Source organism: Crocuta crocuta, unplaced genomic scaffold (assembly GCF_008692635.1).
Source record: "Crocuta crocuta isolate KB4526 unplaced genomic scaffold, BGI_CrCroc_1.0 scaffold138, whole genome shotgun sequence".
Classification (NCBI taxonomy): Eukaryota; Metazoa; Chordata; class Mammalia; order Carnivora; family Hyaenidae; genus Crocuta; species Crocuta crocuta.
The window spans coordinates 2,904,234-2,917,392 of record NW_027532585.1 but is presented as its reverse complement, the minus strand read 5'-3'; the positions used below and the strand labels follow the sequence as shown (position 1 = coordinate 2,917,392).

At 44.7% G+C, this 13,159-nt stretch overlaps 1 protein-coding gene across 1 annotated transcript in view; it reads right to left on the bottom strand.

Annotated features, from left to right (window-relative positions):
• Positions 1-257: 257 nt before the first annotated feature.
• PRDX3 (peroxiredoxin 3) overlaps positions 258-13,159 on the bottom strand; it is a 30,503-nt gene continuing 17,601 nt past the window's right edge. Inside the window, exons 3-9 of the mRNA XM_077779521.1 lie at positions 9,744-9,897; positions 8,120-8,255; positions 5,967-6,108; positions 5,052-5,187; positions 3,895-3,998; positions 1,381-1,546; positions 258-1,048 (exon numbers count right to left, since the gene is read on the bottom strand). Coding sequence (XP_077635647.1) covers positions 995-1,048; positions 1,381-1,546; positions 3,895-3,998; positions 5,052-5,187; positions 5,967-6,108; positions 8,120-8,255; positions 9,744-9,897 — 892 coding nt within the window. The 3' untranslated portion in view covers positions 258-994. The remainder of the gene's footprint in view (positions 1,049-1,380; positions 1,547-3,894; positions 3,999-5,051; positions 5,188-5,966; positions 6,109-8,119; positions 8,256-9,743; positions 9,898-13,159) is intronic.

The following is a 13,159-nucleotide window of genomic DNA, read 5'->3' as shown; positions in this document are numbered from 1 at the left end:
ATGAAGGAAGGGGGCTGTCTTTTTTGGTTCATTCTTGTGCCTCCAAAACAAGCACCCAGGATTTAGTGAAATATGAATAGAGGCTTCCAAATCTCTCTTGCCCTAACTCAGGTTCCTTGGATACAGAGCCAGCATCTTATTCATATTTGGGGGCCCTGAGCTAAATGCTCCATAAATGTTTGCTGATCTAATCAGAAGAAAACCTAAAGCCTTACAACATAAACTGAACCAATAATTAATGGTGTTAAACATGCAAATATTTTTAAATATGTTTATTATGTACTTTACATTGAGCACTTCAGAAAAGGATTATAATGATTTCAAATGCAATTCCTGGATTCAACAAACACCCTTTATAGTTACGGCCAATCAATGTCTAGAATATTTGTGGACACTATGTCAGCTAACAAATAGAGTAACTTTTAATCTCAGAGATGAGAAACATGCATGATCACTTAAGTCGTTTGTCACCGTGTGTTTTTTAAAAAAACATTGAGATTTGTCTCAAGTACACATACATCCACTGCAAGAATTAAAGCAGTCTGTTGATGTTAACACCTTCAAACTATGATCTTTGTTACTTGAAAAGAGAATTCAGTTTAGTACAAAGAAATCCAAGAAGAAAATTTCAGGACCTTGATCAGAAGCTTTCGGAGCTTGTTAGACTTCTCCACTGCACACAGAGGTTCAAGTAAGGCTGAGAGAGAAGAGGATTTACTCTTCCCATTGAAGACACAATCCAAGGAATAGGTGAACTAGCAAATTCTATAAACTAGCTAGCTACCAACAGGTTACCAATAAAGGACGCTCTGTGTGAGTACATGTAAAAGCCTTAGCCAATGTTACAAAAGGAAAACACTGAGTATTATTTATGAATACAAACATAATTGGTTTTTTCTCTTCTATAAATAATCATCTTTGAAATGCTAATAGATGAGTTCCAACTGTGATTCTTTTCTGATGGGAGGAGCTGCAGGTACACGGGGTGGATGATCTACTGGTTTACCTTCTCGAAGTATTCTCTGGAAGCAGTTGGATGTGGCTTGATCTGAAAGTATGAAAACATTTAATCAGGTAACTGGCTTTAAGATAACAGTCTCAAAGGTGGGTTGAAAGCTCTCAGTTTATAACCCAAAGTTCTCTGTTTAAAGTGTGGTCTATTTCCTTTAAAATGCACGGATGAAGGCTGCATTAACAGCCTGCCCGAGCCCTGATCCCAGCCTAAGCCCCACCCCTCGGCAGCCTCACCCGTTTGCACACTTGCACACCCTGCACCGAGGGTGGGCTCCTTAGTGGGTACTCCAGGCCAACAACTCTTGAGTCAGTGAGGACCTGGGACCCCTAGGCTGGGGTCTCACTGCTTCTGGAAAAGAAACCTACTGTAGGAGAATCCGGGGTCCAGTTTGCTGGGCAGACTTCTCCATGGGTTTCCACAAATTGGAACGCCTTCACCAAGCGGAGGGTCTCTTCCACACTTCGGCCCACGGGGAGATCATTGACACTCAAATGCCTGATGATTCCATTGGGGTCAATTATGAAGAGACCTCTGCATCAGAATTTATTCTCATTAGTATTTCAGCAGAATGTGCTAGAGAGAACTAGAAAGTTAACTTCTACCCATTTTTGTCTTTAATTCTCATCAATAAAGCATTTATTAAATTCAATCATATGCTTAACCGTGGCGTTTTCATTGTTATATAGAAAGCGGATCATCTCTTATTGATGAGATGCTTTAACAAAGGTACGACTGGACCAGGACAGCATGGAAAGCAGGTGGTCACATTTACAAATGTGACTGAACTGTCACAGAGAATCTGAAAGTCCCAGAGAGGGGCGCCTGGGTGGCTCAGTCAGTTAAGCGTCTGACTTCGGCTCAGGTCATGATCTCACGGTTTGTGAATTCAAGTTCCGCATTAGGCTCTGTGCTGACAGCTCAGAGCCTGGAGCCTGCTTCAGATTCTGTGTCTCCCTCTCTCTCTGTTCACGCTCTGTCTCTCTCTCTCTCTCAAAATAAGTAAACATTAAAGAAATTAAAAATTAATTAATTAGTTAATTAAAAGCCCCAGAGAGCAAAGACTTCTTTCACTTATTAGTGATACGGGGTGTTCTTTGAGCTGCTGTGTCAAACCTTGGCAAGAAACCACAGGCAAAAGGGAAAAGAGAGAGGGGCGCCTGGGTGGCTTAGTCGGTTTAGCGTCCGACTTTCGCTTAGGCCATGATCTCGCAGTTCGTGAGTTCGAGCCCCGCGTCTGGCTCTGTGCTGACTGCCAGCTCAGAGCCTGGAGCCTGTTTCAGAGTCTGTGTCTTCCTCTCTCTCTGACCCTCCCCTGCTCACGCTGTCTCTCTCTCTCCTTGAAATAAAAATATTAAAAAAAAAAAAAAAAGGAAAAGAGAGAGAAGTATTTTATCTATGTTCAGTAAATACTTATGAAATGAGTGAATTCTTGGGTAAATGGTGGAAAACCCCAGGGGAAATCTTTGCAGAAAGAATTTACCAGTCTTAAGTCTAGGCGGCAGAAATCTAAAAGGGAAAACCAAGGTCCATGCTCATCTTCTGTACGAGTCTCGATGTTACTATGACATATGTAGGCATGTTTAAACCACAGGTTTTAACAGTCCATCTTAAAAGGGTGTGGCACTCCAAGTGTTAAGCGTGCAGGGAAAAAGCAAGTAAGAGAAAAAAGCAAGGTAAAATGGTGCTTCTTCCTCCCTGGCGCAGCTCTTGGGCGTCTAGGCTGTAAGGCTTTATGGGGTCCTGGTGAATGCCCGAGAGGGCCCACAGACTCCAGAAAGAAAGCCTCGTCTCACAAACCAGACTCGGTTACTCTCCCTTGTCAATCCTAATGGCGGAACCGGCAGGGAAGGAAGGGCAACACTAGCACGACCCTACAGCGAAGGGGCCCCGGGAGGAAAGTGCCAGCGCTCTCTTTCCCCTCCCTTGCCAACTTTGCCAAAGCCAGGCTTTAGTTTAATAAAGAAAGAGAGATTCTGCCTGGAGTATAAAAAAGGCCCAAGCTCCAAGGTGGAGAACTGAAATTCCAGGTATAACCCAAAAGGAAAGTGGGCCAGAGAAGAGTGAGGTGACAAGACAGAGCAGGTGAGCAGGTCAAACCGGCCCCAGCAACACTGCAAGGTGCATCCAGTGAGGTCCTCGTCTGCTTCCTGGAGGTAAAGTTCTGCCCAATCCCCCCTTCACTCAGTGGCCATCAAGATGCCATTCTAAGGCCTAAGTGCTTATCCCCCGCTCGGAAGGGAAGGCTGTGTCCACACATAAGACTGTTAGAGACAGAAAGCTTCAACACTCAAAGGAATGAAGCTCTAATCACTGAATGAATGAGGACAGAAATGACATACTGGGACAGGGGTCTTCAAAGCTACCAGACCCTGTGCTGCAAACTCGGGCTGCCTCCCCTTATTTAGTCCCCCCAACCAACCCGGTAGGTACATTTTCAGTTCAGCAATAGGAAAACTGGGACTCAGAAAGGTGACATTAACTTGCCCCAACTCCTACAGCTGTTAAACAAGTAGCTGAGTTAAAAAGCAAAATTCAAACTCTAGTCTGACTCCAGGGCTTGAACAAGATCTCATCCCGATGCCAGCTTCCTGACTACTATGAGCTGCTGGTCTCCCCTTCCCCAAACATGCCAGGAGTGGGCCGCCCTCCCCCCAAGAAAGCGGCTCCCAGGTGGTTAGAGCAAGTGCGGCAGTGTGACCATTCTGAAGGCCTCTGCCAACCCTCGCAGCGGGCACTCATCGGCACTCACAGAAGGCTAAGGTGAGTGGAGGCTTTCTGGTCTTCCCAATGCTTTACCGAGGTCTCTACAAATTCCTCAAGAAGTGAGATGATGCTAAACACGAAAAACAAGTTTAAGTTCATAAGGAACAGCATCTTACCTCAGAGCAACACCAGGGCCTTCCAGCAGCACGGCATAGTCTCGGGAAATCTGTTTAGTCAAATCTGACAAGAGTGCGATGTTCATGTGGCCCAAACCGCCATTCTAATAAAAATGCAAACACGACTGGTTGTGACATGGTCTCACTGTTCCCCGCCAGGTAACATGATGTCTGAGCCCAACAAGAATGGCAGCAGGCAGGGGCGCCTGGGTGGCTCAGTCGGTTAAATGTCCGACTTCAGCTCAGGTCATGATCTCACGGTTCGTGGGTTCGAGCCCCACATCAGGCTCTGTGCTGACAGCTAGCTCAGAGCCTGGAGCCTGTTTCAGATTCTATGTCTCCCTCTCTCTCTGCCCCTACACCACTCATGCTCTGTCTCTGTCTCAAAAATAAATAAACTATTAAAAAAAAAAAAAAGAATGACAGGAGGTAGCAGCCACTGAGCACCGACAGCGGGCCGAGAGCTGCTCTAAGCTCTTCCTGTTAACTCACTTCCTCCCCCCAACCATCCTGGAGTAGGTACCACGATCATCGTCTTCTTATAGGTGAGGAAACTTGAGGCACACAAAGGTTAAGTAACTTGTTTCAGGTCACAACTAGAAAGGGACAGAGGCATGACTGAAACCCAGCTAACACTGTAAACCTTTCTTTTTCTAACCCTTGAAGCATTCTCTTACTTGAAGATTAATTTCTGTAGCATAAAAATGGAAGAGTAATACAAAGACTTTTTGAATAATTTGGTATTGATAGTCCATGAACATAGCTAGAAATTTTTATTCTCCCAAGCAAGTTTTTAGGCAGGAACAATGATCATGCAAAAGGGTGAAATTACCAACCACTGTCCCACAAGCCAGGTGGGGTACGTGGGATGTACAAGGTACGGGTGAGAGAGGAGGCAGCCAAGCCCGGCCAGCCCCACCCCTACCCTGCTGAGGCTGCTCCGTTACTGTCTGTCCCCTAGAAAACACACGAGTAGTGGGCAGTAAATCCAGGCAATGTGGAGGGAGGTGTGGACAGAGTTTAACAAAATCTGCCAGTAGCTTAGGACCTATAGTGCTCTAACTAATCGTGCTCTAACAACTTCTAGGCTAGTCTTTCATGGGATCTTTTCAGTTTTCAGGATCCTGACAGCAAAGGTAGAGTAACGGAGGTTATACCTTCCTCGGTGTGTTTATCCAGGCGAGATGGGTGAAGTGGGAATCCACCGAAACCGCAACAACTTCACAGTTCACATCGTGAAACTCCTTGGCTTTGTCACTAAAAGCAACAATTTCTGTAGGACACACAAAGGTGCTAGGAGAAAAGGGCAGAAATTCCCATCAGAGAATTTAAAAACGAGGATTTAAAAATTAAACGATAGGTAGTCTAAAGACTAGTTCAACCTGCTTAAAGGTGAAAAAGGCAACAACGGCTAACCACCTTCGATGGACTCCCCTTTCTAGCTAAGAATCATCATCAAAAGGGATGCCTGGGTGGCTCAGTCAGGTAAGCAGCTGACTCTGGCTCAGGTCATATCATGGTTTGTGAGTCTGAGCCCCTCACTGGGCTCTGTGCTGTCAGCACAGAGCCTGCCTCGGATCCTCTGCTGCCTGTCTGCCCCTCATCCGCCTGCATGCGCGTGTACTCTCTCTCTCTCCCTCCCTCTCTCAAATAAACATTAAAAAAAAAAAAGAATCATATCAAAGAATGAGGGTGGGTAGGGGAAAAGAGGCATATTCTAAGAATAAAGAAAAAAATTAAATAAAGAACTTTATGGGAAAACTCATTTCATTATTATCTTTCTTTCCCTCATTCTCCTCCAGGCCAGGGACAGCTTCCTTCTAGACAGCCTGGCTTACAGAAACCACTGCTCCGAGTACACAAAACAGCCCCATCAAAACCCTTCCCCACTAACAAGAATGCCATGGGTATCAGATTAGCTGCAGCTGCAAGCTGTACTCTGCACAGTCGCCAATGATAAACGACCCGAAGAACCCTTCCCTTGACCAGAAAAGATAGGAAATGTCAGGGTGAAGCTGGGATCTTTGCCTGCTCTCAGAACGACATTAAGGAATCACAGAAATTACACTTACAAGTCCAAAGGGTAGAAGAAAAGCACCAAATATTTCCCCTTAAAGTCATCAAGGCTTAGGTCTTTGAACTCTCCGTTGACAACGGCAGTGCCCTTAAAATAGGGCGCGTGTTGGGTGACGGCAGGAGCGTGGTGTGTGGAACCTGGAGGAAGCCACACGCACGTACAGTTCATCATCTGCTAAATGACGCACCTCTTTGTATTCAAATCTCTCATGGTAATTAATTAGGAGTATAAATCAAAAGGTTCAGTTCAACTGTACATCTTAGGTAATTCCCCCCCAACCTTGCGTACACATTGTACACAAATTCAATTCAAAGTACCATGGGAACTAAGAAGATTAGAAAGATGATACCAGAAGCCAGTAGGGATGGCATTAAGATAGAATTGAGGAAGACAAGAGCCTAGACATGGATTCTAAATATGGTTTGGATTTTGCCAAAGCCACGTGGGACAGGGCAAATGGCATGGAGGGAACAGGGCAAGTGTGGGAACAGCCATGGCACAGTTTGATTAGAACAGAGAGAGCAGGGGCGCCTGGGTGGCTTAGTCGGTGAAGCGTCCAACTTCAGCTCAGGTCATGATCTCATGGTTTGTGAGCTGGAGCCCCGCATCGGGCTCTGTGCTGACAGCTCAGAGCCTGCTTGGGATTCCGTCTCCCTCTCTGTCCCTCCCCCGTTTGCGCTCTTGCTCTCTCAGGCTCTCTCTCTCTCTCAAAAATAAAGAACAGTAAACAAAACTAAAAAAAAAAAAAAAACAAAAAAAACAGAGAGAGCAGGTATGTGGGGAAGGAAGTGTGAGAGACAAAGCAAGAACGGCTAAAGGCCAGGCTATGATGGCCCCGAGATATCAGGCTAGGTAGAGTTTGTTCTTAAAAAGGAAGAGAGTCCTCACTGGAGGTTTACCCGCAGGAGATGGAAGATGAGTCAGCTATTGGGAGGGTTGGTCTGGCAGGGGAGGAAAGAGGAGGGGGAGCTGGGGGAAGGGAGACTGGGGGGAGGAGGGGGTTTCAGTTATCTCAGTGAGAGATGGACAGGAGGGCTGGGCCTGAGAGGACAGGAGAGAAGGAAAGTGTGCAAGAGACGGGTCAGAACTAGAAAGGACTTGCTTCCTCTGGCAACTTGGGGCAAAGTGTCAAAATACCTGGGCTCCACAGACAGTGGGAGCCGCTGGAGTGCGCTTGGGACAGGGGACAAGGAAAGTTTTATATGCGGGGCATCAAATTACTAGTATTTTTTTCTAAAGCTCCAGGGTAGTAAAATTAGCAAAGGCTTTGCTGAAGTACATCTCTCAAACTATTACATGTTGCACATGCTTTTTAAAAGGCAGGACAAATTTCAAGGAGGTATCTTCAAACACCACTCATTATCTGAGGCTCATCTTAGCAAAGCCCACATTCTAGAAAATGGGAGTGTAAATCTCAAGAAGTAGCCATGTTTCACTCAGGTCCTGGAGGAGTCCATGCTCTAACGTGGCCAACTGGGCCCACACACAAGTCTGACTCCAAAAGCCTCGATTTCGATTCCAACAGGCGTTGGCCACTTCCAGTTACCTCTCATCCCCTTACGCACAGCAACGCCCAGACGTATCTGAGTCCCCCCGACCCCCATGTTCCTCAACAGAGGATTAAAACCTCTGATGACCAAAAATGTAATGTGACACACGGGCTGTGTGCCTCAGTAATTCTCAATCTCGACTGGACATTAGAATCACTTGGTGAGCTTTTAAAATATACTGATAAGGGGATTAAAAGGTAGGAATTTCCAGTTACAGACAGACAGATGGGGGTGGGGTGGCAATGCACAACACAGCACAGTGAATACAGTTAATAATCTGTAACAATTTTGATGACAGACAGTAGCTAGATTTATCATGGTGATTACCACCTAATGTATATAAATCTTGAATCACTATATTGTACACCTGAAACTAATAATATTGTTATTATCAACTATATTTCCATTAAAAAAAAAATGATGTCCTACTCTCACACCTCAGAGATTGACTTAACTTGTCTATAGTGGGACTGGGGCAGTGGTGGGTTTTCAAAAACTCCCCAAGTGAGCCTAATGCATAGCCAGGGTTTCAGAGCCCCTGTCTGAGATGCGGATTCCTGTTTTCATTCCTGGGTCAAACCACGGCATTAACACTTACTGGTGCTAAAAGCAAATTTTGCTTGGGCAGAACCAGACCACAATACATTTGTCAAGCATGTTCTTCGGGAAGCAGCAGGTCGAAGGGCTGCAGAGGCAGAGATGCCCCAAGGAATAGCACTCACATGTCGGGCAACCTGGAAAGAGAAACACTTTACATTAGGAAGTAGTCCCAGAATGGTAGCTGAAGGCTGGCCCTGCTGAAAGGGCATCAGGCCATTGGTGGGCTCAGCTATCCCTGTTCCTGTGAACCAAATACCAAACCCCAAACTCTAAGAGCATAGATTGAATCTCAATGTCTAGTGTGTGTGTGTGTGTGTGTTTTTGTTTTTGTTTTTGTTTTTGAGACAGAGTGAGAATGAGCAGGGGAGGAGCAGGGAGAGAGGGAGAGAGAAAGAAAGAGAGAGAAAGAGAGTGAGAGTGAGAGAGAGAGAGAGAGAGAGAGAGAGAGAGAGAGAATCCCAAGCAGGCTCCACACTGTTAGTGCAGAGCCCAATGCAGGGCTGGAACTCACGAACTGTGAGATCACGACCTTAGCTGAAACCAAGAGTTGTAGCTTAACTGACTGAACCACCCTGGCACCCCGGAATCTCCATGTTCTTAACATTCCCTTCTCCTTTCAAGACTGCAAGAGGAGAATGGGGAGATGTTGGTAAAAGGGTACAAAGTAGCAGTTATGTAGCATGAGTAAGTCTAGAGATCCAACATAATGGTATGATGACTATACTTAAGAGTATATTGAATGCTGGGAATTTGCTGAGAGAGATTTCAGGTGCACTTATCACACACCAAAAAGAGAATTATGTGAAGGGATATGTTAGTTTGACTGCAGTAATCATTTCATTATGTATATCATCATGCTGTATATCTTAAATATACATAACTTTTATTTTTAATTGCAAGGCAATTAAATTTTTAACTGCAAGGCAGAGGGGAATTATAAGACCGTAAAGACTCTATGCTCTTAAGAATATAGAGCGTTCAAAAACCAAGGGGACTTGGCCATGCCCTGAGTATTTACACTCTTTACCAGCACAATCTGCTAAGCAAGTTCTACCATGTCAAGGTTTTCCCAGAAAACACAAGGCCTCGAAGATAAGCAAACAAGCAAAGTTCAGCCCACGGAAAGTTTGTACAGGGCTCAAGGGAACTGCGTGCTCAACTACAGTGTCTAGCATGACTCAGGAAGAAAGAGCCTGCATTGAACCCCCGCCAGCAGAAAGCGGAGGGTGGGTACCAAAATGCTTTGCCTGGAAAACCTGGGGACAGACCTGAGCTGGGGGGAAGGAAGCGCCTTTTGCACTTTAGCACTTGGTACTTTACCACTCTCGTTTCCATCCAGCATTTAGTGGATGCTCCCAGCAACTCCCTGACGTAGGCATCACTCTCTATTTTACGGTAAGGGTAGTAAACTGAGGTTCGGAAAGTCAGTCCAAGGTCACAGAGTAGGCTACAGAACAGGGAACAGAGCCCAGGTCGCCTGCCTCCAGGACCAGGTGCTCAGGTGGAAAGCGGCTGGGGGAGCCGTGACTCCGCAGCGAGAAGGATTAGAAAAGAGGGGAGGCAGAGGGAGGGCGATTCTGCGCAGGCGTTTTCCGCACAGAAGAGGCCTCGGGGTCCGTTACCCGCTGGTGCCCTCCAAGAAGGCCGAAAAGCCCCCAGACCAGGGAGCAGGATCCTGCCCGGGAAGTACGTTCTCGGTGCCACTGCAGTGTCTCCGCGCCTGTCCCCTGTCTGCAGCCACTCACCGAAGCCCGNGCCCAGGCGGAGGGGCGGGGCCTGGGCAGGAGCTGGGGTGGAAAGGTCCTTCCTGCCTTTCCTTCCTCAACTTGCCTGTTGGGTGCCTTTGCAGTAGTTCTGAGAAGATTCCTGTTGGGGCTTCTGAGTAGCTGAATGCTGGGGAAAGCAACACTTTGTCTCTAATTGTGGCCCCAACCTAAAAAGGACTAATCCAGGTGGGGAACTAGATATTTAGTTTCATGTTTGCTACTGATTTTTATTATTAACCTGTGTGGATGACTGTTTCTACCGGTTCTGCAAAAGGTCCTTCTTCCTGGTTAGGCATAAGATAGAGCCTTCTGACTTCTGCATGAAGTGAAATAATTTCAGTGCAATTTTTGTCCATTAATAAGCCAAGCAGGTCAGACACATCAAGTTTTTGGTGTTCTGCAGACCTCTGTGATGGTGTATGGACTTCCATTTTGGCCTCTCTTTCCCAAATTAGAATTGGAACAAATTTAAAATTTGTCTTCTGTCGATTAGTAAAGCCAAGTGCTCAGTGGTGAGCCTGGTACTTTGTTTATTTGTTTTTTAATTTTTTAATGTTTTATTTATTTCTGAGAGAGAGAGACTGTGTGAGCAGGGGAGGGTCAGAGAGAGAGGAAGACACAGAATCAGAAACAGTCTCCAGGCTCTGAGCTAGCTGTCCCCACAGAGCCTGATGCGGGGCTCGAACCCACGAACCGTGAGATCATGACCTGAGCCGAAGTCGGACACTTAACCTACTGAGCCACCCAGGGGCCCCAGCCTCCTACTTTGAAGCAAGCTCATCAAATGCCCATAAAAATCACATCGAGGCCTTCTGGTAAATGCAGATTATAAGTGGGTATTTTCCACACAGGAGTCATTCCACCACCAACTTAGTTCCTTGAAACTGCATATCATCTGCCTATCCTTTACTATTTTCTTTAAGTTGACTCACTTTTGAAAAACTTAAGTGAATGTATTATTATTTTTATTTTAAGTAGGCTTCACGCCAAGCTCAGAGCCCAACACAGGGCTTGAACTCATGACAGCGGATCAGGACCTGAGCTGAGATCAAGAGTCAGACATTTAACCAGCTGAGCCACCCAGGCACCCCTTAAATGAATTTATTTGAAAGAAAATGTTAAATAACTAAAATGAGAAAACTTTATCTCTTGCTATAAGTAGAAAGTAATTAAAATAAATACATTAAAACAATATGTTATTAAATATCAAGTAGATACAGTTGCCTGCTGAGAGTCTGAAACTTTTTGTAACAGATACAGAGAGGTGGCTAGCAACATCCTGGCATCACATGGGATTTTCTTTATGTAATCAGAAGGACTTAAAGAGCATTAAACAGGAAATAATTTTCTCACTTGAGAACTTGATGTTATTTATTTTGCTCCTCACATAAATCCCTTTTATGCAACACTACTATAGCAGCGGGTAGCAGCCCCATGCTTTGGAAAAGATTATCTTAGAAGCAAAAGATGAGAATCAAAACAGGTCTGATCATTTTGGAAAATTCTGTGTCAGTATTTAGTAAAGCTGAATATATGACTCAAATAATTTCAGTCCGAGGCATATGCCCAGAAGATGTGTGAACATCAGTTTATCGAAACACATAAGCTAGAATATTCATACCAACACTATTATAATGGCACAGAGATAAAACTACACGAGTGTCCATCAAGCATAGAATGGATAAGTAGACTGGGATATTATTAACACTGTACAACAATGAGAATGAAGGTACTTCAGTGACATACGACACAGTGCAAGAGTCTCACAAACATAATACTGAGTGAAAGAAGCCAGATGTAAAAAAAATTGACAAGCTGTGGTTCCCTTTACCTGAAGTTCAAAAACAGGAAAAGCAAACGCTTAGTGTTTGAAGTCAGAATGGTGGTACCTTGAGGAAAAGAGAATTGGGGGAGGGTAATGAGAAGACAGGAATGGGGTGTGAGTATATATTATCTGTTGACCCAGCTTAAAGTTAATAGTTGTATTTACTTTGTAAGCATTCATGAAACTGTACACTTGGGTACTTTAATGGGCACTTTTAAATGTCATACTCCAATTAAAAAAAGAAGCCAAGGGTTACAAATCTCTCAACTATTTCCCCTTATTAAAAAAAAAAATTTATTTATTTTGAGAGAGAGATAGAGTGAGCAGGGGAGGGGCGGAGAGAGAGGGAGAGAGAATCCGAAGCAAGCTCCATGGTCAACACAGAGCCCAGTGTGAGGTTTGAACCCATGAACCATGAGATCATGACGTGAGCCGAAACCAAGAGTCAGAGGCTTACCTGAATCCATCCAGGTGCCCCAAGTTATTTACCCTTAGTACCTGCCTTCTCTTCAATTGGTGCTCATAATGTGTTTATGAACAGATGTTTGAAAAGGAAAGGGGATCAAACTGTTGGAGCTCAAAATCATACTGTAGTCTGTAATGGGATATTATTCATCCATACAAAGGAATGAAGGATTGATACCTACTGTAATATGGATGAAATAAAAAAAGCACTATGCTGAGTAAAAGAAGCCAGACCCAAAAGGCCAGATGTATGATTCCTTTCATGTGAAATACGTAAAACCAGTAAATCCATGGAAACTGAAAGCAAATTGGCAATTGCCAAGAGCTGGGAGGAGGAGGTAAGGGCAGTGACTGCTCAATGGGAACAGGGTTTTCTTTTGGGGTGACGAAAATGTTTTGGAACTACACAGACGTGGTGATTGCACAACGTAGTGAATGTTCTTAGTATCACTGGATCATACACTTTAAAGTTGGTTCATTCTATATCGTGTGAATTTTACCCTCAATTAATTTAAATTAATTATTTATTTATTTAGAAAGAACACGAGCACGCGAGTTGGGGAAGGGGGGCTCGAACCCACAAACTGGTGAGACTGTGACCTGAGCCGAGGTCGGACTGAAGCTTAACCGACTGAGCCCCCCAGGGACCCCTACCTCAACTTAAAAAAGAAGAAGAAATAGGGACTAACAACAAATACAAAAATGATGCTGTAGTCTAGCCCCATGATTTTTTTCAAAAACATTTTTTTAATTTTTTAAAAATTTTTANCACATCTTCTTGATCCATTCGTCCGTTGATGTACACTTGGCCTTTTTCCATGTTTTTAGCCCCATGATTTTGTAGACACTGTAAAAACAGGCCCCCATAGCTCAGAGGTTAGAGCACTGGTCTTGGAGACATGAAAACTGAGATTTTAGAGATGGAGAGACCTTCCTAAAGTCACGCAGCTGCTTGGAAGCAAAGGTGGGACCATCCCACACC